General features: G+C 43.2%; 1 protein-coding gene across 1 annotated transcript in view; it reads right to left on the bottom strand.

The window, feature by feature from the left end:
* LRRC38 (leucine rich repeat containing 38) overlaps positions 1-20,130 on the bottom strand; it is a 598,909-nt gene extending 578,779 nt beyond the window's left edge. The window contains exon 1 of the mRNA XM_085615142.1: positions 19,412-20,130. Coding sequence (XP_085471268.1) covers positions 19,412-20,039 — 628 coding nt within the window. The 5' untranslated portion in view covers positions 20,040-20,130. The remainder of the gene's footprint in view (positions 1-19,411) is intronic.
* Positions 20,131-27,312: the final 7,182 nt, after the last annotated feature.

Raw genomic sequence — 27,312 nt, 5'->3', positions numbered from 1 at the left:
AGATGAATTATATGTAGAATAAAGAATGAAATTACCAGTATACCAGCAGTGCCTATTAACACAAGGAAATTGTTAGGGCCGTAAGCAAGACATAATTACAGAAAACAATAAAGTTTTGGAAAATATTAATGTTTTGATCATAACCCAAAACCAAGTGATTTAAATGTTAGAAAGAAAAAAGAGATCTGCACTTTGAGTTTTTCATAAAGTCCTTAGAGTGGCAGTGGCGGTAACTGTACCACCACTAAAATAGACCCTGCATTTTAAATCCTTGTGAATGGCGATTTAGCACCAAAAATGCAAACAAACTGCAAGCAACAAGCCAGTGTTACTGTTTGTTTCGATTTGAACACCAAAAAGGATGTGCCAGTTAAGAAGTGCCCATGCGTTAACCGGCAATGGGTAAAAATAGGTCCCTAAGGTGAGAGAAACCGAACAAATTGAAAAAATAGAGAAACTAGTATAAAACACAATCTTACGTTCTAAAATTCAGTCTGAAGTATACAAAAAAGTAATAGATGGAATGCTTGAATTGATCTCAGTCACTGGCAATTGCTCAGGCTGCATCCCAGTCCATCTTTATTTTGCACACCATTCCACAACAATTTGGACTCGGAAATAGGCAAATAAGTCTTAGCTCTGCTCCAATGTAAAACATCCAGCCTGAAATGCCAGGCCAGGTCCTCCCTGATTCGGAGCACAAGCAACCCGGGACTGGTTTTACCCTTGTTAGGGATCGACAGTTGGGTATAACTTGGTTCCAGTGGCACAGTGCACAGGACTCACACCTGGGCACACCCATCTCACTTAGGGCGCCACACTGAAGTATATAAAAAAAGTGATGGATGGAATTACAGTATTAATCTCAACCACTGGTAATTACTCGGGCTGCATCGCACTCCATCGTTATTTTGTATTCCATGCTGCCTCAGTTTGGACCCAGCCATCAGCAAATCAGTCTTGACCCTGCTCCAATTTGGACAGTCCAGTCCGAACTGCCAGGCCAGGTCCTCCCTGCACTGAAACACAAGCAATCCAGGATCGTTTTTACCCTTATTAGGGATCGTCAGTCCATTTCAGCTTGGTTCCAGTGGCACAGATAGCACGGTATCCACAATTGGCATACCCATTGCACTTAGGAAATCCCATTGAAGTATTCAAAAATGTGATGGATGGAATGCTTAAATTAAACTCAGCCCCTGATAACTACTCAGTGCCTCATCCTAATCCATCGTTATTTTGCACACCATGCCACCTCAGTTCAGTTTGGACCCAGACATATGCAAAGCAGTCTTGACCCTGCTCCAATTTGGACAGTCCAGTCCGAACTGCCAGGCCAGGTCCTCCCTGAACTGAAACACAAGCAATCCAGGATCGTTTTTACCCTTATTAGGGATCGTCAGTCCAGTTCCGCTTGGGTCCAGTGGCACAAATAGCACGGGATCCACATCTGGGAATCCCCATTGCACTTAGGAAATCACATTGAAGTATTCAAAAAAGTGATGGATGGAATGCTTAAATTGAACTTAGCCCCTGATAACTACTCAGTGCCTCATCCTAATCCATCACTATTTTGCACACCATGCCACCTCAGTTCAGTTTGGACCCAGACATATGCAAATGAATCTTGACCATGCTCCAATAGGAACAGGCCAACATGAACATCAGAAAAGCAGCATCACGAACAATGGTATATACATGATGTACTATCATCTGAGGATGATAGTACATTAGGTTTTGCAAATGAACACTGTTGATTTTGCACTTAAGGTTTAACTTTTGCTTGCTTAAGGGTTCTTATGAACTTGGGGCCTAATTCACAAAGATCCCCCTCAGCCGTGGTGGATGCTCCGTAATCACGAACTGCAGAGAGGAGATTCTGCTGGTAGTGCAAAGACTCTGCTACAACTGTGGAGGCTAATTGTGAATAGGCCCTTTATATACTCATACACTCTTGCTCCTTCCCCCCTTTGCATCTTCCTACTAAGAGTGTTTGGTGTAAGTTAGCATCTTCCCATTCTTTTCAAATATGGAGCATCCTTCCTCAGGTTCTTTCTTGTGGGGGGTATAAGATGGTGAGAGATGAAGTCAGGCAGTTTTCATAATTTATACTAGCGCCATTAGTGCTCTAGATATTGTCTGAATTTATTTATTTATATCAGATATTTATGTAAGACAAACCTAACCACTCGTAAAGCAGAGCACTTTAAGGATATCAAAACATCATACTCCGGGTGTAGCATTAAAAAGAATTAAAAAGAACTAATCAAAATATCCAACAATTCGTCGTTAGTTCTAGAGCAGGTTTGTCCAACATGAGTCCAGGAGGGTCTGAACTATCACAAATTGTCTGGGTATGCCTGTAACGTAAACTTGAATAAAGTGAATTTTAATAGAACTTACTGACATAACCTGGGGTTATCCTTGCTCTCAGTGGACCAGGGCCTGCCAGGACCATGCACCTGTAAAGTGAAAAAGACACAGATCTTGAACTAGGGCTAACCTAGCCATATGCAGTGCTTAATTTGATCCTGTGGTTTCCGGTGCTCGGCAAAAGCACTCAATTGGCAGCATCGCCACTTATGACAGTCTACCACATGGTGGCACTGTTTGCCTGATTTCGAGTGAGCACAGCAACAGTTGTTTACTAACTCAATATACGTTAAAAATAACTACAACCTGCCACCAGGGTAGGATTAATAAGGCGGTCAATGGTCGAGGGGCTGGTATCAAAATTTCAGCTGTGGGCTGCTTTTTTGGTTGCCTGGGAGCCAATTTGGGCTGTGTATGGTGTGCTCAGATGTCGCCATCGGCCCAGTGGGGCCCTGAGTGGCCTTTCTAGAGGCAGATGGCCATCACTCCCTTTCTCTCACTAGGCTGGCTAATTAATGTGTGCATACTGAGCGGCGGCCTGAGCATTAGTGACCTCACTTGTTTTCAGGTGTTTATAAAACTTCGCTGAAGCAGTGTTTTGAGGAAAGGGAATATGCAAATGTGGGCCACTTTTTTTAGCGTGCCCGGGCTGATTTCTAATCCCAATTCAACCCTGCCTGCCACCCATGCTAATCTTATAGTTTTGGGGACACAGAATAGTCTGAATTGTCACACTTTTAGTAGTGTGATGGCTAGTAGGTTGTATGGTACTGTCATTGGCACCGCTGGCAGGGGCAATGGGTGATGCAGTCTGCAGTGGCCTTCTGATGTGGGCCCTGACACTTATTTTTTTTTGCAAATTAAACACTGGCCATATATTTATGTCCCTCATCAGCTGATGAATTTTTTTAGGTCGACCATTCGAGACCTCATGTATATACTTTAGTATATACTTATATGTGAATGTACTTTGTGGGCTTTGGAGATCAGCCCTAGGACTTGTCTGATTCCGCTGAGGGACTTTTTTTCTGTTCAGCTGCCTCTATTTAACTGCCTTGATAGAAAATGACCAGTAGAGGTCAGTAAAATACCAGAATTGCTTTCTGCTTGGGGACTTTCTTTTTTTATTTTTCTGCCAACTGCCTCTATTTAATTTTCTTGATAGAAAACGACCTGCAGAGGTCAGTAAAATACCAGAATCACTTTAGCATTCCCTAGATTCCAGTCCAAAGAAATTGTCTTCCACAAGCACCCGTAGACAATAATAATTTTTTCAAATCTTGTATATTCAGTGATATGGCCACTGAAGGCCCTGATTTTATATTGAAAACAGAGCTTATGACTATACCATTTCCCGCTGAAAGGCAATATTTCTCTCCATGTGTTCCCATACTTGGTGTGTCACGCAGTTTGGTGCTTACTTTCCCTCCATGTTAAAGAACAGTAGATGTTTCAGCACCCAGGCTAATGTGCTGCATAGCTAAATATATATAAGGTCCTAAAGGCGAGACCAATTGCATTGCAAATGCTTGTTTTACCTGCCTCTCAAGTGCAATGCAGCATCACCAAAAGTCCCCTTTGTGACACAGGAATGACACATATGGTACTGCTGTTTGTTATTTGTCCCACAGCCTAAGATGCTAGTTCATTCCAACTGCATGACAAAGTTTTTTCCTTCCTACAGTTGAAGCTGTAAGGAATGCAATAGAAAGCTGTGAAGGCGCAGCTTCTATTTAACTTTGACTTGTTAAGTGGCTTATTGCTTACAGCCCAAAATAATGGTGCTATATATACTGTCAAATAAAAATATTTTTAGCTGTTGATTTCGGCTATTTCTGTTTTACAGTAAGAGTCTATAAATTTGTCAAGCACAAGATTGTTTTGCATGTATTTGACGGTGACCTGGGTCACATAGACCACGCCCTGTGGTGGTTTCCTAGATGCACTTCTTAGATGACTAGTGAGGCTTCAACCGATTTAGATACCCCTGCCCGCCTTTTACATCCCACAAAAAGCAATGGTTATCCCAAAAACGAATGCGGTCTTTATAGACCTATGGGAGACTTGCCTGGTCTACAGGAAGAAGAGTATGTTATTAATTGCACCAGGGCTATTTGCACTTTCAGTAATCTCTAAGGCCCTCATTACAAGTTCATCGGAAAAGAGTAGGATATTTACCAGACATGGTAACTATCAGCATCCCAGGGTGAGGGATTTACAACATATGGCAAATGCCTCCTAGTCTGAGTTTTTACCTTGTTCAGGTAGCAGAACATGCAGAATCCGTATTTAACACACCGAGGGCCAGATGTAGGTGGCTAAATTCTGTAAATTTCAGCGTTACCGACCAGTATTTAGCCATTCCTAATGTAGGTAAGGAATCGGTAAATAAGGAATCGGTAAATACCGATTCCTTATTGCTCTTGCATTTAAGGAATCGGTAATACCGATTCCTTAAATGCAATGTAGGAAGCACATTAAAGAGTGCTTTTGAGTCTTAAGAAATTGGTAATTATCACCAACTTCAAGTTGGTGGTAATTACCGATTTCCTTTAGAAAATCACTTTTTTGTTTTTTGTTAAGTGCCATGTGGCACACATTCATGCCCTTAGGGCATGGATGTGCGCCACATGTGCACACATGTACATTTCAGGGGTGCAACAGGGTGTCCTTTTGACACGCTGGCACCCTTGAAAGTGCTACCGCTATTAGCGATTCGGTAATACCGAATCGCTAATAGTGAATGTCTTCACATTCATTCCTATGGGCCTCCAAGCCCATAGAAATGAATGGGTAGGTATTCCTTATTACCGAATCTCAATTACCGATTCGGTAATAAGGAATATTAAGGATTCTGTATTTTTTACCGAATCTTTACCTACATAGGAAATACAGATTTCTTAATAGCGAATCGGTAAAATTCGCTATTAAGAAATCGGTATTTCAAATTTACCTACATCTGGCCCCGAATTCCTTGTGTTTTTCCTCTTTTACAGATCTTTTCCCTCGATAAATTTCAAAAGGATTCATCTGCCGAAATCCATCTGGGGAGAAGTACGAGACAGTGATAATGATCACTCATCTCCTAATTCCGGTCGCACAGGGATTGTAATTTAGCCAGAACTTCTAATGAGGGCCTTCACAGTGTCACCTCCTTCCATGCTGCCATGTTCCAGCCCTAGCGTTCATGCAGTAAACAGTAGGAAGTAATAACAAGAGCGGTGCCCAAAGCAAACTGCAGTTTATCTTAGAAATTCTGAAATTAAGGAAGACCAAAGCACAGAACCAAGCCTTCTCATGTCCGGCTCAAAGACTTTGGAGCAGTCCACCTGAGGATGTCAGATTCAATGAAATCCTGCATTCATTCAAGAGAAACCTGAAAACCCACCTGTTCAGATCCTATGTGAAAGACTAACATTTTCTTTGACCATTACAGTCACATACATCTCCTCTATTATTATTTTTGTCATCTGTATTACTTTTTTTCCTACATATTTTCCATTGTATTTCTTGTTATATGTACATCGCCCTACTGCCCAGATGTATATCACATAAATATCTTTAAAAAATAATAAATAAATAACATAGACCATACGAGTACAGCCGTCCTCAAAACGATCATGGGCTATGCAAACACAGACGAACACTGTGTTAAATAAACAAGTTTGCATGTGTTAACGGCCTTAGATGCAGCAGGGATTGTAAAGAAATGATTCACGCAAAATTCGCCATATTGCCTGCAAGGTTGGTTGCGCCTGACATCCAGAGACAGGCCATCTTCGGCGCAATACCCCCATGAAAACAGCCCATGCTGGGCCATATTAAGGAACCTTTGCACTGACGCAAAACAAAAAGAGCAAATCCATTCGCAACATTAAAAGCTAGTTGTGTGATACAAAATGGTGAAAACAGGAGTTGCGATAGTCAATATTACAAAAAAATATTTATGAACTTGGGTGAAAATTGAGGAATCAGATAGTGAAATCGTGACACGTATATTGTTGATAAATCATTTCAAATGAGTAATCAAGATTTTAGCAAATAAATTCAGGTCCACAGCTATCTCAAAAAATTGAATGGGCTGGCTTTTAACTATTTTTCTAATTAACTAGTAAAGAAGGAGACAAACAGATTTCATCTTATTTATTACCATTTTATCACCATTTTGAACGTGGAGAACATTATTTTCCCCCTCTTCTTCCTACCTAGTAGAATAGTGAGAAATAAGTTTGCACAATGATTGATTGGCCTGCTGCAATTACTGCTTGCTTCATTTCCTATAACCTAAGCTGCAAAAGGGTACACATTTTCCTGTTTTTTGATTGAGACAGTGAAAAATTTCTGAAACATGAACTAGTCTAACTTGAGGAAGGAGTGCTTCAGACATGACATATGTGCAGAGATGTTGCCAGCTCAGTGACAGTAATGCTGAGTAAAACCCAGGGATAACTTTACTTAGGTTTTTTAATATATGCACAATTGCCATTTCGCCGGATATGTTTTCTTTTTGCATGCGGTAATACCTCAAAATGTAATCTTTAATTTAATAGAAGAACATAAGATCAACACTTGTCTCTGTGAACCAGCTTCTCATCAAATATGGCAGGAAAACATCAATAATCCTGTCAAGGTTGACTTAAATATCTTTGATAAGTGTTCTAAGTGGAAAATAGTCCTGCCTAGTCACTTTGTTAAGTTCAACACCATCATGAGGTTCAGAGCCGACACTTGTACATGGTGGTATTGCAGGTTTACATTTCTCATTGTAGAATAGACTACAGGTCCCAAGATGCAACACGCTGTTGGCTACACAGCCACACAGGAAGAAGGTTTCTCAGTTTTTCACACAACCTCACGTGTGAAGTCAATAATATTTAGCAACAGAATATATTTCACTGGTTTTACAGCTGTTTTAATACCATTATCTGCCGAAGGAATTATGAGTCTGGAGACAGTAGGACGTTATCATACGTATGTGACATAATTTGTTTTTAAGTCAAAGACTTGCCCTGTTCTTACATGTTTTTAGATTTTGAACCTTAGACTTTTGCCAGCATAATGAGACATTATGTGAATTATCCAAATTCACAAAATCAGTGTCTGTGTGTTGTCCTTTCATTGATGTTGGTTACGGTGGTGAAGGGAAAACTGAGCACCTACATTTTTACATAGCTTTGACAGCAAAGGGGATATGGATGACCTCAGAGGGGCTGTCCATTCAAATGGGGTTACCCCCTACAAAGTAATTCCTTTTTGGAAGTTCACTAGCTTTGGCAAAGCATACACCACACTCAATGTCTTCTTAATTTACACCTGCACCACTCAGATCAAGCACTTGCACCCAAATATGCCAGGACTGAACACACCTGTAGTATTCAGTATGTGCTTGACTGGATCTTGGAATGCTTATGGTGCTGGTACTTTTCTAGGCAGACATCACTGAACATGGACCTCCTATGCTAGAATACCCGGAATGCTGCAGCACAACTGGAGAAACCTTTTTCAGTTTGTATCCTTCTGTTTCTTCCTGTTTAATTTAGAACAAGTACCTTCAGTGGGAAGATTTGTTCTAATGGCATTATAGTCCTTCTTCTGCCGTAGACGTTGTTAAAGGCCCTCTCCCTCCTTATGGGCCCTCTCCTGTGACTGAGGGATTTAACTCTACAATAGGGACTTCAAAGAGCGGAAGTGGCTATACCAGTGGGCTATGGTGCTATATTAGAACACTGAAATGTCTGTATCTCCATTAAGGAGAAAGACATAGGGGGCAGTTATGGGTAGTCAGATCTTTGTTCCAACATTCCAATATTTCCTGTTTCTCCCTGTTTAAATATTAGAACATTCTATTCTCAGTAGGGTAAGTTCTAATTGCATTCTAAGCTTTCTGCCTTGGGGAATACTGGTCGTTAAAGGCCCTCTCCCTCGTTAAAGAACCTTCTCTGTGACTTGGACCCTTGATGAGGGGAGTGCAGCGGGTAATAATGCTAATTATGAACATTTACCGCAAGTTCATACCTTGGAAATTTGGCAAGATCCAGATATACTTGCATCCCTGCTTTAGAACTGCCTTTCTGAAGACAAGATATAGGGGTGGCACATCCATCAAGCCCGCATTTTGCAATTCCCAAATAGTGAATTTTACTGATACACTATTTGGGAATTGCATAGGAATCGCAAAAAGAATTGCCATTACTTAACATTACCTAATAGCGATTCGGAAATTGTGAATCGCTATTAGGTAATGTGACTCCATTCATTCCTATGGGCCTACAGGCCCATAGGAATAAATGTTATTGCATTCGCTAATTGCGATTACCGGATGTGGGAACATCCGGGCTCGGAAGGGGCTCCGGCCATCGCAGATTGGCAGTACTGGCAGGTCGAGGATCAAGGGGCACTTCAGAGAGCACTTCAGGAGGGGCTGTGTGTAATACGGCTTTGTGAAGGCAGCACGATAGCCTCAAATAACGATTCCGGATGCTGACCCCCTGAGCAGAATGGCACATTCATCGACTATTGGTCATTACGCCGGCCAAGCACACGCCTGTGGCTCCACTCCCGTGAATCCCTCTAACTCGTTATTTGAGGCCATCGTGCTGCCATCACGAAGCCGTAGTACACGCAGCCCCTTCTGAAGTGCTCTCTGAAGTGCCCCTTGCTCCTCGACCTGCCAGTACCGCCAATCTGCGATGGCCGGAGCCCCTTCCGAGCCCGGACGTTCCCACATTCGGTGTTGTCACACCCGCAGTCCCGTGGCAGGCCCCTCGGGCTCATCCAATTATCTTAGGCACTTATATACAGGCATGCTACTATAATGTCCTGAAGATGATCCACGCACTGCTCACTTGGATCGAAACATCGTCGACACCATGAAACGCCTCATGCACTAAATGTGATGTCATTATTAACTGTGTAGAGACGTTACTTGCGATTTGTTTCTTAAAATTGATACTAGTTGTCAAAACAAACCGTAAGCGTTGCCTGAGCCTCGCTTAAATGTTCTCCCTATTTTATATTCGTATGTTTGTGTAGTAGGATGCAGGCTTGTGTCCCACTTTTCAGTATCTTTGTTTGTTTATATCCAAAAACTTGCTGATAAATTAAATATTGAACCTCTGTGTTTATATCCAAAAACTTGCTGATAAATTAAATATTGAACCTCTGTCCGGCTGGATAAGTTAACCAATACAGCACTGATTGGGTCTGTATTCATTTGTTACTCCCTATCCCTACCTAATCTAAGCAGCGGCACACCTTTAACTGGGCGCACCTAGTACAGACCTGGTCAGTGTACCCTATCAAAGTTAATGCGCTGTAGCTGATAACGGGGGCTGCTCATTAGTGAGAGGTAGACTAAATGTTTGAAGCAGCTTGTCCACCAAATACTTTGCCGGTAGTAAATAGCTTGTATTTCAACAGGGGAAAGAGAGCCTTTTGCAGGTAGGTGCAGTGAGTGACTACACCCGCCTGCAGGAGGATGTTTGGGGGGACCAACGGACCACCTTTTCCCACTTTCAACAGTTACCCTTCAGCAGTTAGCAGTGCCCTCACTATGCGTAGCCTCATTGTCCCGCACAGTCAGTGCACCCTGTGACAGCTCCTTGGCTCTGTGCCTCATCTATAATAGAGTGCCGTAGCAGAGGGAAAGTGTTTACTCATTTGCATGGGTCCCAACCCCCCCTTACCGAGAGAACGCACACTTAAGACCCTGGTGGAGCTGCATGTGTGCTGACCCAATCTGTGTTACAGAATGGGCTACAAAGCGCCAGCAGCCCCTTCTGTAATACCAAAGTGCACCAGATGCATAAAGTGGGCACATACGCATGTTGCACCCAGTGATATTTGCGAAATATGGTCCCGGAAATATCCCTGAATTCCATCAAGCAAAATAATAAGCAGGAAGAAACAGTGGCGGCTTCTCCGCTAAGGCAGAGGAGCATCACCCCACTGCTCTGAAACATAAAATGATAATAACTTGCATTATTATTTTAAAGTTTCCTTCTGCTGCGGCTGCTTTCTGAGCAGGCTGGGGCTGCTCCAAGGACAGAGGAGCAGGGGAGGAGTGGTTTGCCCACTCCTAAGTGCACATGACTGTTTGGTGAGCCCTCTCGGCCACCCAAAACAGTCATGGGCACTTCCCATATTCTCCATGCAGGCTGCATTAAAGCCTACATGGAGAACATGCCCAGGCCCCCATTCCCTGCCTGACCACCGATTCACGGCGCTCAGACCAATCACAACCACTTGTTAAACCGAGCGCTCCCTACTGCTTCCTGTATCCTGCTGCAGGACCGGAGCAGGAAGAAGAGGACAGAGGAGAGGCGGCGGCCGGCCAGCTGTTAGAGGTAAGTGGTTTTTTAAAAAGTTTTAGAACTTTGAACTTTTATGCAACCAGAATTGGGTTGGGACCGTTCAACCGATGCCACAAACACCAACATGGTTAAAAAATGAGTTAGAATGTAAATAGTGGAACACACTTCTCACAAGGTTGAGCAAGTAAGCCAAGGATCCTTCAAATTATTCCTCAAAATCACATAGCAAGTGCTATTTGTTCAAAAGTCAGCACTATCATGATAGAGCAAGATTCCTACATTGACTAGTATGATGACGAATGCGCCGTAAAGAAGAAAGCGCTCAGTGCCGCCCTAAGAAAAAGAAGGGCAACCTCGGGGTGCGAGGCATACTTAACAGAAGCCCGAATGTCTTAAAAGCTTCTTGTATGACAGAAATAGAAAAACCAGAGCCCCAAGGCTTGGAAAACCTTGCTATATGCAATCAACATGAAGACACAAAAAAGTTCTGTGAAATCGTAGAGTGGGGCTGCAAAGGACCATGCAAGAATCTGGAAGCCAATTTATATTCCTCTAAGATTGGTTGAGCATTTCTCCTAACTATACAAAGTGCCCATGGAGGATGACCTGGGAAGAGTCAAAATGGATTTGAGGGACTCTCACAGAGCCAAGCCTAAACTGTGGCACTTTTGTGTAACCATCTCCAAGAAGACATCCCATTCAGTAAAATTGAACTAGTCCAGGACATCCAACATCAAAAGCTGGGAAAAGTCTCAGAACCTGATCAGGTGCCAACAGATGTGCATAAAAGGAACCTGAACATATGGCTCGGACCTTTGACAGTTGCCTTTAATACTATCCTATTGGAAGGCGTGGTCCCTCCTTCCTGGAAGTATTCTATAATAGTCCCCATAGATACAAAAGGGCGGAGGGAAGGTCCATCTAACTACCGCCCAATTTTGTTATTGGACAGAGTAGATAAAATCTTTTGCAAGCTGCTGCTTGCCCGTCTGGAGACTTGGATGGAGCATAATTTGAATAAAGTCTCACATTCTAGCCGGCTTCTGCAGGGACCAGAGCACAGTCAATCAAGTCCTGATACTACACATGATCTGCTCGAAATACATCACGTCGCGGAAATCGCCACTCTTCCTGGTCTTCATAGCCCTAAAGGCCGCTTTGGATAGCGTGGACAGACTACTTTATTGCGTATCCTGAAGGACCATGCTATCCTTAAATACCTTACCAAATCTGCTAATTAGCCTTCATACTGAAAACACACCAGCCATGATATATGCCCTTAAAGGCAATCATGTAACCAAGTCTAAAATTTGCGAGCAAGTGTAATAATCACCTGATAAAGCTGGTTCTGTCTGCATACAAAACAAAAGCAATAGCTGCAAGCACCTACGGTGCTGAAATTTGGGGACATGCACACATACAGGCTCTACAACAAGTGTAAAATGCCTTCTTGAGGCGAAAGCCACAACTAGGCCCAGGGACTCCAATGGTAGTTCTCAGAGCTGAACTAGGAATGATGTCTGTGTCAGATTGCATTGCTTTCCGCCCTATAAACTACTGCATACACCTCTGGACTACACCCGCTCTTAACGAGCATGTGGGACATCCGGAGTTGCCAGAACTGTAGAAACCTGCCATGGCTGAGTCACATGGAGCACATCTCATGTCATGTCAATTGATTGTCTAGATCTACGGCTTTATCCAGAAAACATAACCAAAGACACTCTACCATTGGTGAAAAGAAAATTCTGTGATTCCATGTGGCAGAAGCATTTAGATACGAGCACTCCCTTGCTAACCAAATACCTGGACATAAAAGCCAAACCCAACTGGGAACCTTACCTTGACACGATTTTTTCACCTGAGAAAAGGGCTCTTTTTTATCAAGTTCAGGTTAGGCGCACTACAGGTCCACTGTTACACCAAATCCTGGCCAAAGGGCTATAGCCGGAGAGATGTGATGTGTGCCTTTTCTCTTCGTGGTCAAGAGGGTGAAGCATCTTTCGTTACTCTTTGTCAACTCTTTAGCTCCCCGAAGGTCCTAACTCCGTCCCCTGTTTTTAAAATATTGTTCGAGGAGTTGTAAGGATGCTCTTTGATTGTGCTTGATTGTGCTACAGAACTGGTCAGCCTGAGATCTATCATGCCATATGTTCATATGTATACATTTTCTGTGAAGGAAGGTCACTGACTTCCGCACAGGCAAAGGAGAGCAGAAATTCTTAAGACGGTGATTGAACGGAGCCCATCATCATCATTATTTTGTTTTTCATGTCTGCAGCACCAGTCTGATGTCTGGAGAAAATCGGCTGCTAACGGTTGTTATTGACTCAAGCTGCACTTTACCGGTTGGGAAGGTCTAGGCCTTACAGGTGCTACCGGTCAACTGAGCAAATTTCAAATCAAATTCAAAATGTTATTTGATTCAGACCTCGACTGAGGTCAACAAATACAAATACATCATATGAAGTAGTTATATTTAGACTTTTAGGGCTGCTTAAAAACTCATTATAGACATAGTCGATTAAAATTGACAAAATAAATACTCAAGTTTATGATTGTTAAATATATGCATTTTTTTAAACAATTTAAAAAAAAAACTCTTTAAAAACTTAAACAAGTTATGGCAAACAAATTCATTTGGTGGGGGACTTGCACAACATAATTAAATCTTAAGTTAAAATAGCATTGTATCTAAAGCGGGTGAGTTTTATAAAACGTTGTCGAGCCTCTACCAAAGTCAGATTTGGACAAATAGAATGTACTGGAATAGATCTTGTACTCCACCGTTACACAAGTCACAGATACCTGAAGAATGTTCAAGGGAATTCCAACTAGAGGAGTACATTTTTAAAGGGAGGATTCCTAGTCGCAGAAGAATACAGCGCCTTACTCTCTGTTCTAGCTGAAACTGTAAGTAATGCTCGGGAGTTTTATATTCTATATTTTTCGCAATTCTTTTGTAAGACTTTAATTGAGTACAGTGCTCCTTATCTACAACTGAGCAATAGAGGAGGTTTTATTGCGGCTCTATAAGACAGCTTTAGAGTGTGCAGGGCCTCTGGTTTTGGTATGGATACATTTTCTCCCCTAAAAGACTTTGCTTTGTATTGATGCACCTTAGTTGTTCTGGATAAACCCCTTTTATCGCTTTAGAACTTGTTATATTAGAAGGATCATTACACCTTGCCTAAAGCTGTTACCCGCCCATGATGGCAACTGCATGCTGTACTTTATTTTGCCTTACACTGACATATAGGCTCATTGTTAATAAACCCTGCCTTTGTACGAATGTACATTTTTGTGGTCTTTGCAAGCACAAGCCTCTGAGGCCAACAGCCTTTAGCTGCCTATACTGCTGATCGCACCCTGCACTTTATTTTGCATGTTGCGCGGGAATATATATCCCTCCCAACTAATTCTGCTTTCACACGGTTGCACTTTTAGAGGTTCCTACTCCTATAAGCTTTTAAGTCTCTACCTTTTTTTAGCTTCGGCTGGCATGATCATTACATTTTCCTTGGCTTCTCGACCTGCCTGTTGCACAGCCATTACACCACTTTTTAGACTCACACAGCGTTTAACAATAGCTTCATTGTTTTATTTCAGCTACACGGGACTACCCTTGTCCAAGCCCCCCTTGCACAGGAATTGCACCTTTGTTTCAACACATTTCTGACCTGATTCACTAGACCCCCAACTCCCCCCAGAAAAAAAGAGCATAGAGACAGTTTGTTTTGCTGTAGTGAAGGACAGAGGACTGGAGGAAGTCACGCGGCTTTACTGTTTGTCCTCTAAGGCATCTTAAGCTAAGCAGGGAAGAGGTGTGGCGCAGCGGCCACAGCGACTGACTCCAGAACTAAGCCTGGGCAAAGCACTACGCTACGCTCGCGTAGTTTGCGAAGTTTGCGCTACTTCGCACTACGCGAATTGCACGTAGCACAGTGCAAACACGCGTAGCGTAGTGTTGCGTAGTGCAGCGGTCATTTTTTGCTTGCTCGCGGTCCTCAACGTTAAGTTGGCGACCGCGAGCAAGCAAAATGACATCCCGGCGAGACTTTTTCCTCGTTCGCGATCAGCAACATCAAGTTGGCGATCGCGAGCGTGGAAAATAAACCTCCTGGCGAGATTCTCAACGCGAGGAGGTCAGGTTTCTCATTGCGAGTGGTCGCGTATGCTCGCGACCGCTCGCGATGAGAAACTATAAGTCCGCGTTGAGAAAGCTGCCGCTCGAGTAAAAATCTACTCGAGCAGCAGAAAACTACAGCTCGCACTGTGCAAGATGCCGTTTTCAATGATTGCACAGTGCCGGTTGCTTGTCCGCACTGTGCAATCATTGAAAACGACATATTGCACAGTGCGAACAGGGTACTACGCAGTTCGCGAAGTGCTACGCGTAGCTTGCGTAGTGCGAAGTGCACTTTGCGTAGCTTCGCGTAGTGCTACTTCGCGAACTACGCCCAGGGTTATCCAGAACCCGGGGCTCGCGGTTCAATCTCCAGCGGCAGATCAGCCCAGCACCATGTGACTCTGAGCAATACCTCGCTTAATCTTCCCGACCGCCCCCAGCGCCTTGACACCCTCTGGTAATTGTTCGCACGTACAAATACTGGACATAAGACATAAGATAGCAACGTGATTCCCTGAAACCAAAGAAAAAGGGCACACTGGTAAAAAGGGTTTATGTGGATAGGAATGTTTTTTGATTCTCTTTTTCCTATGTACCACTTGGGGCTTGAATTGTACAATGATTGCACGTGCTGGGGGTACGTTCATATTGTGTATTTTATGTTTTTATTATTGTATGGCTTTATTGTAAAGCTGAATCATGAAAGTTTTTTTTACTTTTACTTTGAGTGGACCAGAGACGCCAAAATGCCTTTTTTCACATACGTCATTTGCGCACACAGACTTAAAAACATTAAAGCACATTAAATTCACACAGGAAGAGATTAATTGATAAACAGATGGAAAGTCTAAAAGCTGTAACAATTAAATACTGGGGCATATGTAGAAGAAAATCCTGAAGCGCAGTGCTACGCCAAATTTGGCAGCGCCACGCTTTGACATTTTTTAATGCAGGGATGCGCCATATTTATACAAATAGGGTGCACTCCTGTGTATTCCCTAGCGCTGGTGCAAAAAAAGCTGCCTAGTGCCAGCGCAGGCACCCTGCCACCGTGTAGCAAGGGGGCCTGCTCTGCAGAGGCGATTGTTTATGTGCAAGAAGGGACACCTTCCTGCACATAAACAATCAAATATGGTGATTTGCTCTTTCTATGTGTGCTGCAGAATGCACAAACAGAGCAAAACATGAGGAGAAATCAATCATTTCTACTCGTATCGCCATTCTTAGACCAGGTATTACCTGGGCTTTGTTTTTGGTGCTTCCTCTGCCATGTAAATCTGGGGCACTGTCAAAAAGCAACCGGTGTTGCGGTGGAACACCGAAAGCAACACCCATTGCCCGCCCTATGCCATTGCGGAGTGCAGCGGAAAGGGGCATATTTACAAGGTGGTGTTAAGCCACGTTAAGTGGCTTTGCGCCACCGTGTAAATATAAGGAATGGTGCAAGGACACTGGATCGTCAAAAAAAGTGACACTCCTGTGGTGAAAGGACCTTGTAAATATGCCCCATAATGTCTACACAAAGGACAGAGAAAAAGCTCTTCATCGCCTCGAGGAACAATAAAGAAGATTGGCAGGAATAAAGTTTATGAAACATTATGCAAAGTATTAAAAAGTTCGATGGTGACACATGTTTGACTGATAAACCCATGTTTACACTTTAGCAACCTCCAAAACGTCTTTGGGGAGTGTGAGTCACGGCCTGCTTGGTAGCACAATATTTTGACCTATATGCAAAAAATGCATGTCTAACCTGATTGTCTACACAGTTCTTTCTTTCTATGAATGAATAAAAGAAGACATTCTTAAAGGAATGGAAAAACGAAAAATAAATATCAAAAGAAGACATGATTTATAAATGCTTTGTGAAAAGTGGGAATATTGTAAATCGGCCAGATATGGAGCGTGACAGAAAATTCCACATCAGGTAGCCAAGAATGATTAAGTGAAGACAATTTATGGGAAAGAAAAGAACGAAAAATAAATAGCAACAGAAGAGATAGGTTTTTTATGTTTGTGGAAAGAGGCAATATTGTAAACTAGCAAACAAATGGATCGAGAGAAAATTCCACAGCAATTGAGCAAGGACAGAAAACAGAACAGACCTACCATCCTGTCATCGATGGTCATTTTTGTTTATGACGCAAAATATTTTTGGGGAAGTTCATAACTGAAAACATTTGTACAGATACAAATACCAAAGTTCAGGACTGTATATAGAGTGGGCCTCTCTGGATCTCGGCCAGTGTAGTGGGGTTTTTATGAGATGTTCTTCATTTTCACGAGAACGAGATTTGTTACATTTAATTATTCGCACCCCCCCCACCCCAAAGAAAACTAGAGAATCTATTTTTAAATTTTCACTTTCCATATGATTTCATCAAAAAAGGTAGAAGTAAAGGTCGCATGAATCTGTTCCCTGCAGCATCCAAACATTCGCCCAGCAAAAAATGTCAAAGAATCAGTTCATTCCAAGACAGCCCAGGGCGGCCATATTTTGTATGCGTTAGGTGACAATGAGTTGCATTCCCCTGTGTCAGACTGCCTGACTAGACTTTAATACTTTAATCAGAGTTCTCTTGACCCTTTAACCTCCAAAACACCTCTTCATCATGGCTCTATTCCATTTTTAATCAAGCACCCGCACATCTTATTTACCATCATACATAATAACTAATTCCCTTAAAATTGCCTCTCCTAAGCCGAGGCCCATATACTAAACACTTCTTTTTTTAATAAAACTTTGGGAAGAGAATATGAGAATATTGATCGTGAGACATTCCTTCTTGCAACCTCGGGGTTGGACGGTATCATGGGAAAACAAAGACTGCAGATAAATATTTTGAAAAAATATAAGACTCCAATACACAAAACATAGTCAACCATAATAGTGGCCTTACATAAATATCTCACTACAAAGAAACAGGGTCTTGGCTGTACTTTTACATATGAGAATTGAGATTGGTCGGATTTAAGAATGAAATAAAGGAATAGATTTGTGTGGGGGATGTTTATGTAAGCCCGTGATTTTGCTGGTCTATATTTTGGAGCCTGGGTTTTTGCAAAAGAGGTTTTGGGCGTCGGTGTCTTAACATAGACCCTTAAGAATAACAGTCACCCAGTCAATACTTAAACGGTGCCACAGGGTGTATTGGAAGCCCTCGTGCCCCAAGGTGCCTTTGTCAGTAACCAATCGAGAACTCCCATGCCAGCGTCACTCGCCCATCAGATGTCGCCACGAGACACGCAGTCACCCGCACTATTTTTTTTCCGCTGACAGCAAAAGAAACACGTCCGATGAATTCACACGTGCAGGTCTTAAGCACGCGGAAGAAATGAGCACCAGCTGCAAGCGGGATTAGGTGCCCTGAAGGTGACGCGTTGGCGCTATGCAAAACTCATCAATTAAATAAGTGAATACAGCAGGTACGCGGATTTTGCCTAAAGGGAACTGTGGCTGCTGTTGTGAAAGTGACAGAGCGCATTCATCAGACGTGTGGCTCTCATGACCCAACGGTGTGTTGTGAAGTCCATTAGTAAGCCGCTGACCTAGAAACATCAGCGCTGTGGAGGTGGATCTAACAGAATTGTGTCCTCTTCAGGTAGCGACATTCAGTTTCACCCCCCCCCCCCCCAAAAAAAAATCTTCGAAGCTACCCACTATCAGATCACACCGTACTCTCTTGCCCTTGCGCCTTTGTTATTTAATATCGCCAATGCGCTGCACCCATGTAAATATGGCACAGTAATATGTTTTTATAAACTGGTGTATAGAGAAAGCCCCCAGCTTCTACATGCTTTATAAATAGACAACACAACTACCCAAGGCTCGCCAGAGTCCAACAGGTGCTAAGCGGGTCAAGGCGTAATTCGAATCACCGACTTACGGTCAAAGTAGACCTTCAAAGCAAGAGCTCAACCCACTGAGTTACATAACAGGTGTCAGAACAAAAGGAGTCACTGCCTCGAACCAGTTCTGACATACTCACCCCACCACCCTACCAGGCCTAACCTGTAACCAGCCCTCACGTGATTGTAGGCCGACAGCATCACCTATGCTGCCGAAATGTCCGCATGTACCGCTTCTTTACTACAGAGGGAAACTGGGAGTGACTGTAAGGAGCCAAATGTCGCTGCCTCGCAATAAAATAAAAAACAATAAATTCCATATTGTATTTCCTAACATGCAAATAATCAATTTGCGCCATTTTTTGAGTAAATGAAAATAATATCATTATAGTTAATTTTCATGCGTGTGGCGCTTCTACCACTAAAAGTGATGCAAAAGCGCGATAGCTTGATAGATTGGTTGCAAGCTGGTGCGACCATTGTCCAATAGGCTGCCTGCAGTGCATGCCTACCTTCCATGTTCATACTTACTAGGATGAAAGAATGCCTCACATTTCGAAGTACCACAGACACCACCTAAAGATGGCCGTGGCATCATGGCCTTTAAAATCCAAAACCACCTCCAACAACAAGACGCTACCTGCTCAAGCTGCCCATCTTCCATAGCCAACTTTTCGTCCAATCATGGCAGGCAATGCAGCTGGCTCGGGGATACCACTGCCAGAGAAGACCGTTCCGACCGACCTACCTTTCTGAAGTTTATTTGGGTTCTCGTAGATCCAGAGAAAGAGGTTGGCAAATTCACAGTCACAGAGCCAAGGGTTTCCCTCCAGGCGCACCGTCCGCAGGGCGGGTAGCGCCACGAGGACGGCCACATCCAGGCGCTGCAGGCTATTGTCATTCAGCTCCAGCACCTGCAGCGACTGCAAGGTCTCGAACGCGGCCCCGTCCACATCGGAGAGGTTGTTGTACCCCAGGCTGAGTTTGATCAGCTTTGCTGCAGCCCTGAAAACACCGGCCTCCAGCCGGGTCAAGCTGTTGTAGCTCAAGTCCAAAAAGACCAGTTTGGACGAAGTGCTGAAGGTGCCCTCTTCCAGCGCCGCCAGCGAGTTGTTCCGGAGGTCCAGGTAGACCAGGTCCCCGTAGAACATGAAGAAGTCGGCAGGGATCCTCTGAATGTTGTTGTTGGCCGCAAGAAGTTTCCGCACGTCCAGCGGGAAGGAACTGGGGAGCCTAGAGAGCCCTTGGTCCGTGCAGTCTATGGTGTGGTAGTCCATGCAGGTGCAGGCGGGGGGGCAGAGCTGCCCCTGAGGTAGGAAGGTGAGGCAGAAAATGCAAAAAGACGGTAGGAGATAGAGGAGAAAGCATGGCAGCATGGTAAAGGGTCGGACAGCTTGGAGCGGGGCTACGAGAGAGACATTTTGCTCAGCTGAGCAACAATGCCTGCTACATACAGTACGAGACAGAGCGCGCGAGGGTGCGCGCGCGCTCGCCCGTGTGTGCGCGTGGGGTTGTATCCAGGAGATCACATATCATCATAGATCAAATGGCAGCGGTCCACCGGGAGCCAGGGAGGGGGCGATGTTTTCTGACAGCTGAATATAATTGCATCTGAAATCTATGGCGCTGAAACGGAATATCAGAGCAACTCCGCAAAGTGCTGGATGTAAAAATTCTTTCCAGCAGATGGTGTTAAAGCCGAAGCGTTTCATTCAGACGTGCAGAATTTTCGGTCGAGGATGAGGAAGTCCGGGTTCATAAATAAGAAAGCGCTTATGCATTTAAAATTCATGTTTCGGTGCTTTAACTGGATGTGTGAAAATCCCAATTGTTAAAGTCTTATTTTAATTGGAGATCCAGCCCCGTCAAGCGTGCTGTGTATGCCTTTGCATGTATCATGCCTTCTCGCTGTACGATCAGCCCTCGATTTCGAGAGATCTGACGCGAATTAGTCCCGAGGCTCGTTTCCCAGTACCGAGGGCGGGTAGTCCGACTGACACCTTCTCACAGAGGGCTTTTCTGATACCAGGAAGCATGACGCAGTAGAACATGAGATTTGAGGTGTCAGAAAATCTCCAGATGCTGTCTTGTTCTTGTATTTGTGAACAAAGCATTCAGTGACTAACCATGAAACCCTACAAGTGGAGAGAGGATATGGCGTAACGGCCAGAGTTGCTGACATTAGAGGTGGGGAACCAGCTTCCAGTCACGGTGTAGGCTCAACATCTTGCAATTCTACAAAAAATCAAGGTGCTCTTAACTGGTGGTCATGAAAAGCGGAGCGAGTTCGCGCTATAAGCGCCAGTGTTGACCATTAAATGCCTGTGCTGAGCGCCGCAAACAACAGGCTGAAATTAAGCACTGAAAGCATTGCTACCAGAAACACCGTACAAAGTAATAGGGCAGCACAGTAGATTTATTGTTATTGGTAATGAATGAGACAACCCAACTGACAAGATACATAATTTACATTGTTGACACTTTTTTTAACGTTTCCCCCACTGCTTCAAGTGGGCTGAAAAAGGCAGATTGGAATGCCCTGTTACTCACTGGTAATCTTCATTACTCCCAGTCCTGGTCTTCCCGTTCCATTCCTTACCAGAGAGCATCTTGTCTGCTCTACAGATCCCTTTTACCATAGCAAACGGAAATACTTTCCTAAATATTGCGCCGCCTACCCTGTCCGGCATGCATAAAGAGGGAAGTACGAGGGAACAACATCCTGAGAATTCCAAAGAAACTCAAGAATAAAGAAAAACACAAATAATCACCTGAGAACAAAAAAACAGGGAGTGAGGGACGGACCTAGGAATGTAACCAGAAGACCAGGATTCAGAGTAATGAAAATTACCGGTGAGTAACCGGGCATTACGTCCTCATCCGTCTTCCCATTCCAATCCTTACCAGTGAGCCCATACTCAAGCGAAAGGTAATTAAAAAACACAGAGATCAGATGGATGCAGCAGAACCAAGAAGTCATATTTAATCAAAACAGAAACAGTACAGATCACAAATCATGTACAGCAGACAAAACATGAGAACCAAAAGTAACAGATGCCACCATCCCCAACTGAAGGCGGTAGTGGGAGAAAAAAGTATGGGGAGAGGTCCAAGTAGCAGCATTACAAACATGCCACAAGGAGGCCCAGGAGGAAAAAAAAACACAGAGTGCACCGCCTCTGGACAGGAGATGGAAGAGGACAGTGCACAGCCTCAAAGGACAGGACCACAGCACACTTCTCCCACCTAGTCAAAGTGGACAAAGAAGGCTTGAGACCCATGCCAGACATCCCATAGGTAACAAAAAGAGAATCCACCTTCCAAAACTCATGGGTATGGTCCAGATAGATGCGAAGAGCCCGCAACACATCCAGGGAATGCAGAACCTCCTCCTCAGGGGAGGGCGGATCAGGAAAGAACACAGGAAAAACAATATCCTCATGACAATGGAAGGCAGACAAGACTTTGGGCAGAAAAAATGGAATAGGCCGCAAAATCACTTTGTCCAAACAAAAACGCAAGAAAGGGGAGGAAGCCAGCAAAGCCCCGATGTCAGCAAACCTCCTACCCAAAGAAATGGCCACCAAAAAAAGATCCTTAGCTGAAAGGAACTTAAGGTCAACAGAAAGCAGGGGCTCAAATGGGGGAACAGTCAAAGCCTGAGGCCCCAAAGGAAGATCCCAAGCAGGAACCGGAGAGCGGGAGACAGGCCGCTAAAGCAAAAAACTCTGCAAAAGGCAAGAGACCAAAGGAGAAACAGGCCACAGCAGAACGCGGGACCGCAAGAATGGCGGCCCATTGGGCATGGAGAGTGGAGACAGCGAGGCCCAAGACAAAACTATCTTGCAAAAAATCCATGGCCCGGACAGGATCACAGGAAGAAGACAAACCCCACTCACGACACCAGGAGTCAAAGTTCTTCCAAAGCCACATGTCAGACTTCAGGGTCGAACTCCTACAAGACAACTGAATACTCTGGGCCACCTCCAGTGAATAGCCCTGACCCAACAAATTCAACCTCTCAAATGCCAAACCCCCAGCCGGAGGCGAAGAAGAGTGGACTCACTGAGAAGCGGAGCAGGCAAAGGAGGAAACTGCCAATGGGGTCACATCACCAAACCGTGAAGGACGGGAAACCAGGGACTCTGCGAGCATTCCACGGCCACCACCTGCAACTCTTCCCAGTCCAACTGGACCTTCCAGAGGACCCGAGGAATCAAGGGAAAAGGAGGGAAGGCAAACAGAAGTCCCTGGTACTATGAGATGGAGAAGGCATCAATCACACAGACCAATCTAGAGGGGATCAAGCTGTAGAATATCAGAAGAAGGGCCGTATCCATGGATGCAAAGAGAGCCAGCAATGGATGGCCGAACTTGGAGACGACCTGCCGAAAAAGAAGAGGAGGCAGAAACATGGCTACTGACGTGGGAAACACCCTGCTCAAAGAATCCGCAGGCCCATTCTCCCTCCCCAGAAGATAAACAGCAAAGAGAGAAAAGAGGTTCCGCTCGGCCCACAGACCGATCTTCTGGGAAAGGAGAAACCGAGACCAGCGCATCCCCCCTTGCCAATTCACTTAGGCACGATCCACCTGATTGTTTGTCTGAACGAAGACAGCCCGGGACTAAAGGAGGTGAGCGAACAAAAGAAGGGCCCGCCAAACCACCATCAATTCTCACCAATTCGAGGACTGGAGACACTCGGAACAGGACCACCAGCCCTGGGCCTTAGAATTCCCCAGAACTGCCCCCCACTCCATGGTACCGGCGTTGGTGGACAGGACAACAGATGAAGGAGGGAGAAGAAGGTTGAAACCCCTGGAGAGATTGAGTGGAGACATCCACCACTGGAGGGAGTCCCAACTGTCCAGAGACACTGGAATTGGAGCCTCATAGTCCTGTGAAGCAGAATCCTAGTGATGCAGAAGATGATGCAAAAGGGGATACAGATGGAGAAGGAACCAAGGAAGGACATGTAAAGTGGAGGGCATCTCCCCCTGACTCCGTAGCCAGAGCTGGGCCGATACCAGAGACAGAGAGAGCACCCAGGAGAGATGCTGGAACAGAGTTAATGGTGGTTACGGAGACAGGAACACAATCCCCAGGAGAGGGGCCCCAGGAACTTCAGAGACTGGGAGGGCTGAAGGGAGGAGTTCCTGTGATTGATGAGGAAACCAAAGGAACTCAGCAGATGACAAAAGTGATGAACAACCTCTGTCGCTTGAGAGAAAGAAGTTGAAACAATCAGCCAATCATCAAGGTAAGGATAAACCTAATACCACAGGAATGTAGGATTCCCATCAGGGGCCCAGAGCTTTGTTAAAACCCTTGGCGCCAATGAAAGGCCAAAAGGAAGCACCTGGAACTGGAACTGCCGGGATTCCATAGCAAACCGCAGAAACTGCTGATCCTCCAGATGGATGGGAACATGCAGGTAAGCATCCATCATGTCCAGGGAGGTGAGGAAAGACCCCTGGTGCACCAGCTGAAGAACTGAAAGCAAAGTCACCATCTTGAAACGTTGACGTGGAATGTGCAGATTCACACCCTTCAGATCTAACACAGGGCAGAGGTTGGTGGTATCCTTCCCTTTCAGGTTTAAAAGAGAAACTTTATTTCAGAATGAATGCAAACAAAATACATAATCAATAAGAGATGGAATGCACTTATTAACAATAAATAGATTAATAATCTAATAAAAGTTGGAGACGTCAAAAACAGTTGCATGTATAGAAAAAATAACAACTGTTCTAAAAAGGAAAGGGGAAGGGGGAGTTAAGACGAAAGAATGTAATAACAGGATAACCATACATTACAATAAAGAGCGGTAAAGCTTAATACATTTTAAAAAGTATTTTCATTATAGATAATAATAGCTGTAAAATAGACACTGAGAAAAAGATAAAATAAATAATACAACCAATAAGACAATTCATGGTGGTTTGGGGACTTCTTCGATAGAGGATGATGCTAGGCACACTTTTGGGCAGATGTGTCTAAGAAAACAGTTATAGGGGACCATATATGTTATCTTTTGAGAAGCCGAGATAGAGGGGAAAAATATGCACAATTGAGTCAGTGATTGTAGCATACACTATACCACCAGGCTTGGAAAGAAAGTTGTGTTGATTGTTTCCAATTTTTTGTTATTTGTTGAAAAGCAACTGCAATTAGTAAATCTACAATGGCTGAGTTACATGTGAGGGTTTGCCAGTGTTCTGAAAGTGTGCCTTGGAAAAAGGCTATGTGGAAAAAAAAGGAAAATGAGTGTGGAAAATTATGTTACTTTGAGACCATACCTTCAACCAGAACTGATGCATGCAGGGACAGGAAAAAAGCATGTGATATAGATCAGCATTTAAAGCATTACACGACCAACAGTTTGGTGTGGCTGTAGATTTAAATTTGTGCACGGAAGTTGGTGTAAACATAAGTCGATTGTATAAAAAGAAGAATGTTTGTGTTGCACTAGCCGATCTAGAAGTTTTGCGAATTTTCAGCCATAATTTATCCCAAACTGCAGTGGTCCATGAAATATGAAAGTCTTGTTCCCATTGCATCTTGATATTGGTCTTATTTATATCATCTGGGGGTTTGTTGAGGAATTTGTAAATAGATGAGGCACTTGATTGGGTACTAAGTATAGGAAGAATATTAGATTGAGATGATAGAGGTGGTGTAGTTGAAGAATTGAACACAAAGAAGAGGATATACTTTGAGATAGAATCTTAAATTTACTAGAGTATGATTTTGGCAGATTATAAAGTGATTGCGCTTCAGGGATGGTAAGGAGGCTATTGTTTGAATATAATTGATTAACCCAAAGGAGGCCTTTATCTCGCAAAGTCTTCCAAAAAATGGGTATGTTGTTAATTTTTATAATGGTGGTTATGCCATATCGAGGAACCAAGAAATCTGTCTTTGTCTGAAAGATGTGAAATAAGCGTAGATTGAAACAATTTATGAGAGGTTTTAGGTATGGGTGAAAGAGAATAATGTGTCTTGTGAGTAAATGTAAGAGACTCTTGGATTGAAAAAGGAGAAAGGAAGGAGGGTTCAAAGTTTTGCCATAATTAGGACGGGTTTAAAATAGATTGATTGAGACATTTAGAAAGTTGTTTAAGGAGAAAGGCTTTATGGTAAGTTTGAAAATCGGGGTAATTTACACCTCCATGTATTTTATTGCGTTTAAGTTTGGCAAGGGACATACGTGGTTTCTCTTAATTCCATAAAAAGATAGATAAAGTAGAGTACATTTTTTGGAAAAAATATGAAGGGATAGTGAGAGGTATTGCAGAAATAGTATAAAAAATAACAGGAGCACGCATCATTTTAATAGCGTAGAGTCAGCCCCACCAAGATAAATATAAAGGATGCCATTTAGAAATGGAGATAGATATTGTAGAAAGAATTTGATTCAGATGTAATAATAAGGTGTGCTTTATGGAAGGAGGAAATTATAGACCTAAATATTTAATCTTTTGGGAATTCCATGTAAATTTAGTGGAAATAAAATCATGTTTAAAACATAAAACATTTAGAGGGAGGATTTCACATTTATCATGGTTTAACTTATACCCACAAATTGAAGCGAAAGCATTGACTTCAGCAGTGAAGGCCAGGAGAGAAAGCTGAGGTTTAGATAAATATAATAAGATGTCGTCCGCTTAAACACTCAATTTAATATGGGTGTCACTATGTTGGAAGCCATATATATTCGGGTTTTGTTTGATTTTAGCTAGAAAAAGTTTTAGTGCACGAATGTAAAGAAGTGGCGAAAGAGGACATCCTTGATGCACACCTCTTTGTAACGGGAAGGAAGTTGATATAGAGCTGTTAGCACAAATAAAAGCTTTGGGTGACGAATATAATAAGGAAATGTAAGAAATACATTTAGGGCCGAAACCAAACCAAGAAAGTGTATGAAAAATAAAGGACCAATCCATACGATCAAAGGCTTTTTCAGCATCAAGAGAGATAGCCGCAAGTGAATGGGAATACTTGTTGGTTTATTTAGGTTGTTAAAGAAAGTTCTGGTGTTATCAGAGATGTTTCACCCTTTAATGAAACTAGACTGTTCCTTGCACACAATAGAGGGCAAAAATTATTCTAATCGAAGTGCAAGAATTTTGGCAAATAGTTTATAATCAGAATTGACTAAAGAGATCAGTCTGTAGTTTTTGCAAAGATGAGGATCTCTCCCTTCTTTAGGGATTAGGCAGATAAGAGCTTCTTGGAAAGTACCATTGGATGATTTAGATGAAATAAATTGAGTAAATAAAGAGTGGAGATGAGGGAGAAGTTTATTAAAGTGAGAGTAAAATTCTACAGGGAATCCATCTGGACGAGGTGCCTTCCCTGTTTTGAGGAGTTTCAAAGCATGAGAGATATCTTTTAGAGAGATATCATTTTCCAATGGTAAAAAGTCCATATCGGTGGGAAGTTGTTTACATATTGAATAAAGTTAGAATTGAATGTTAAGAGAATCCAGAATAGATTCAGGAGTATAAAGAGAAATTTAGTATTTTCTGAATTCCTCCAATATATCTAAATCTTTATCACTGGTGATGAATCAGAAGTTAAAACATTGTCGATATTTGTGCATTCCTTTCTGATCTTAAGATATGAAGCAAGAAGTTTGCCTGCTTT

Source organism: Triturus cristatus, chromosome 1_2 (assembly GCF_964204655.1).
Source record: "Triturus cristatus chromosome 1_2, aTriCri1.1, whole genome shotgun sequence".
In the NCBI taxonomy this organism is placed as follows: Eukaryota; Metazoa; Chordata; class Amphibia; order Caudata; family Salamandridae; genus Triturus; species Triturus cristatus.
Note: the sequence above shows the minus strand (reverse complement) of the source record. Positions and strands in the feature narration are given on the sequence as shown.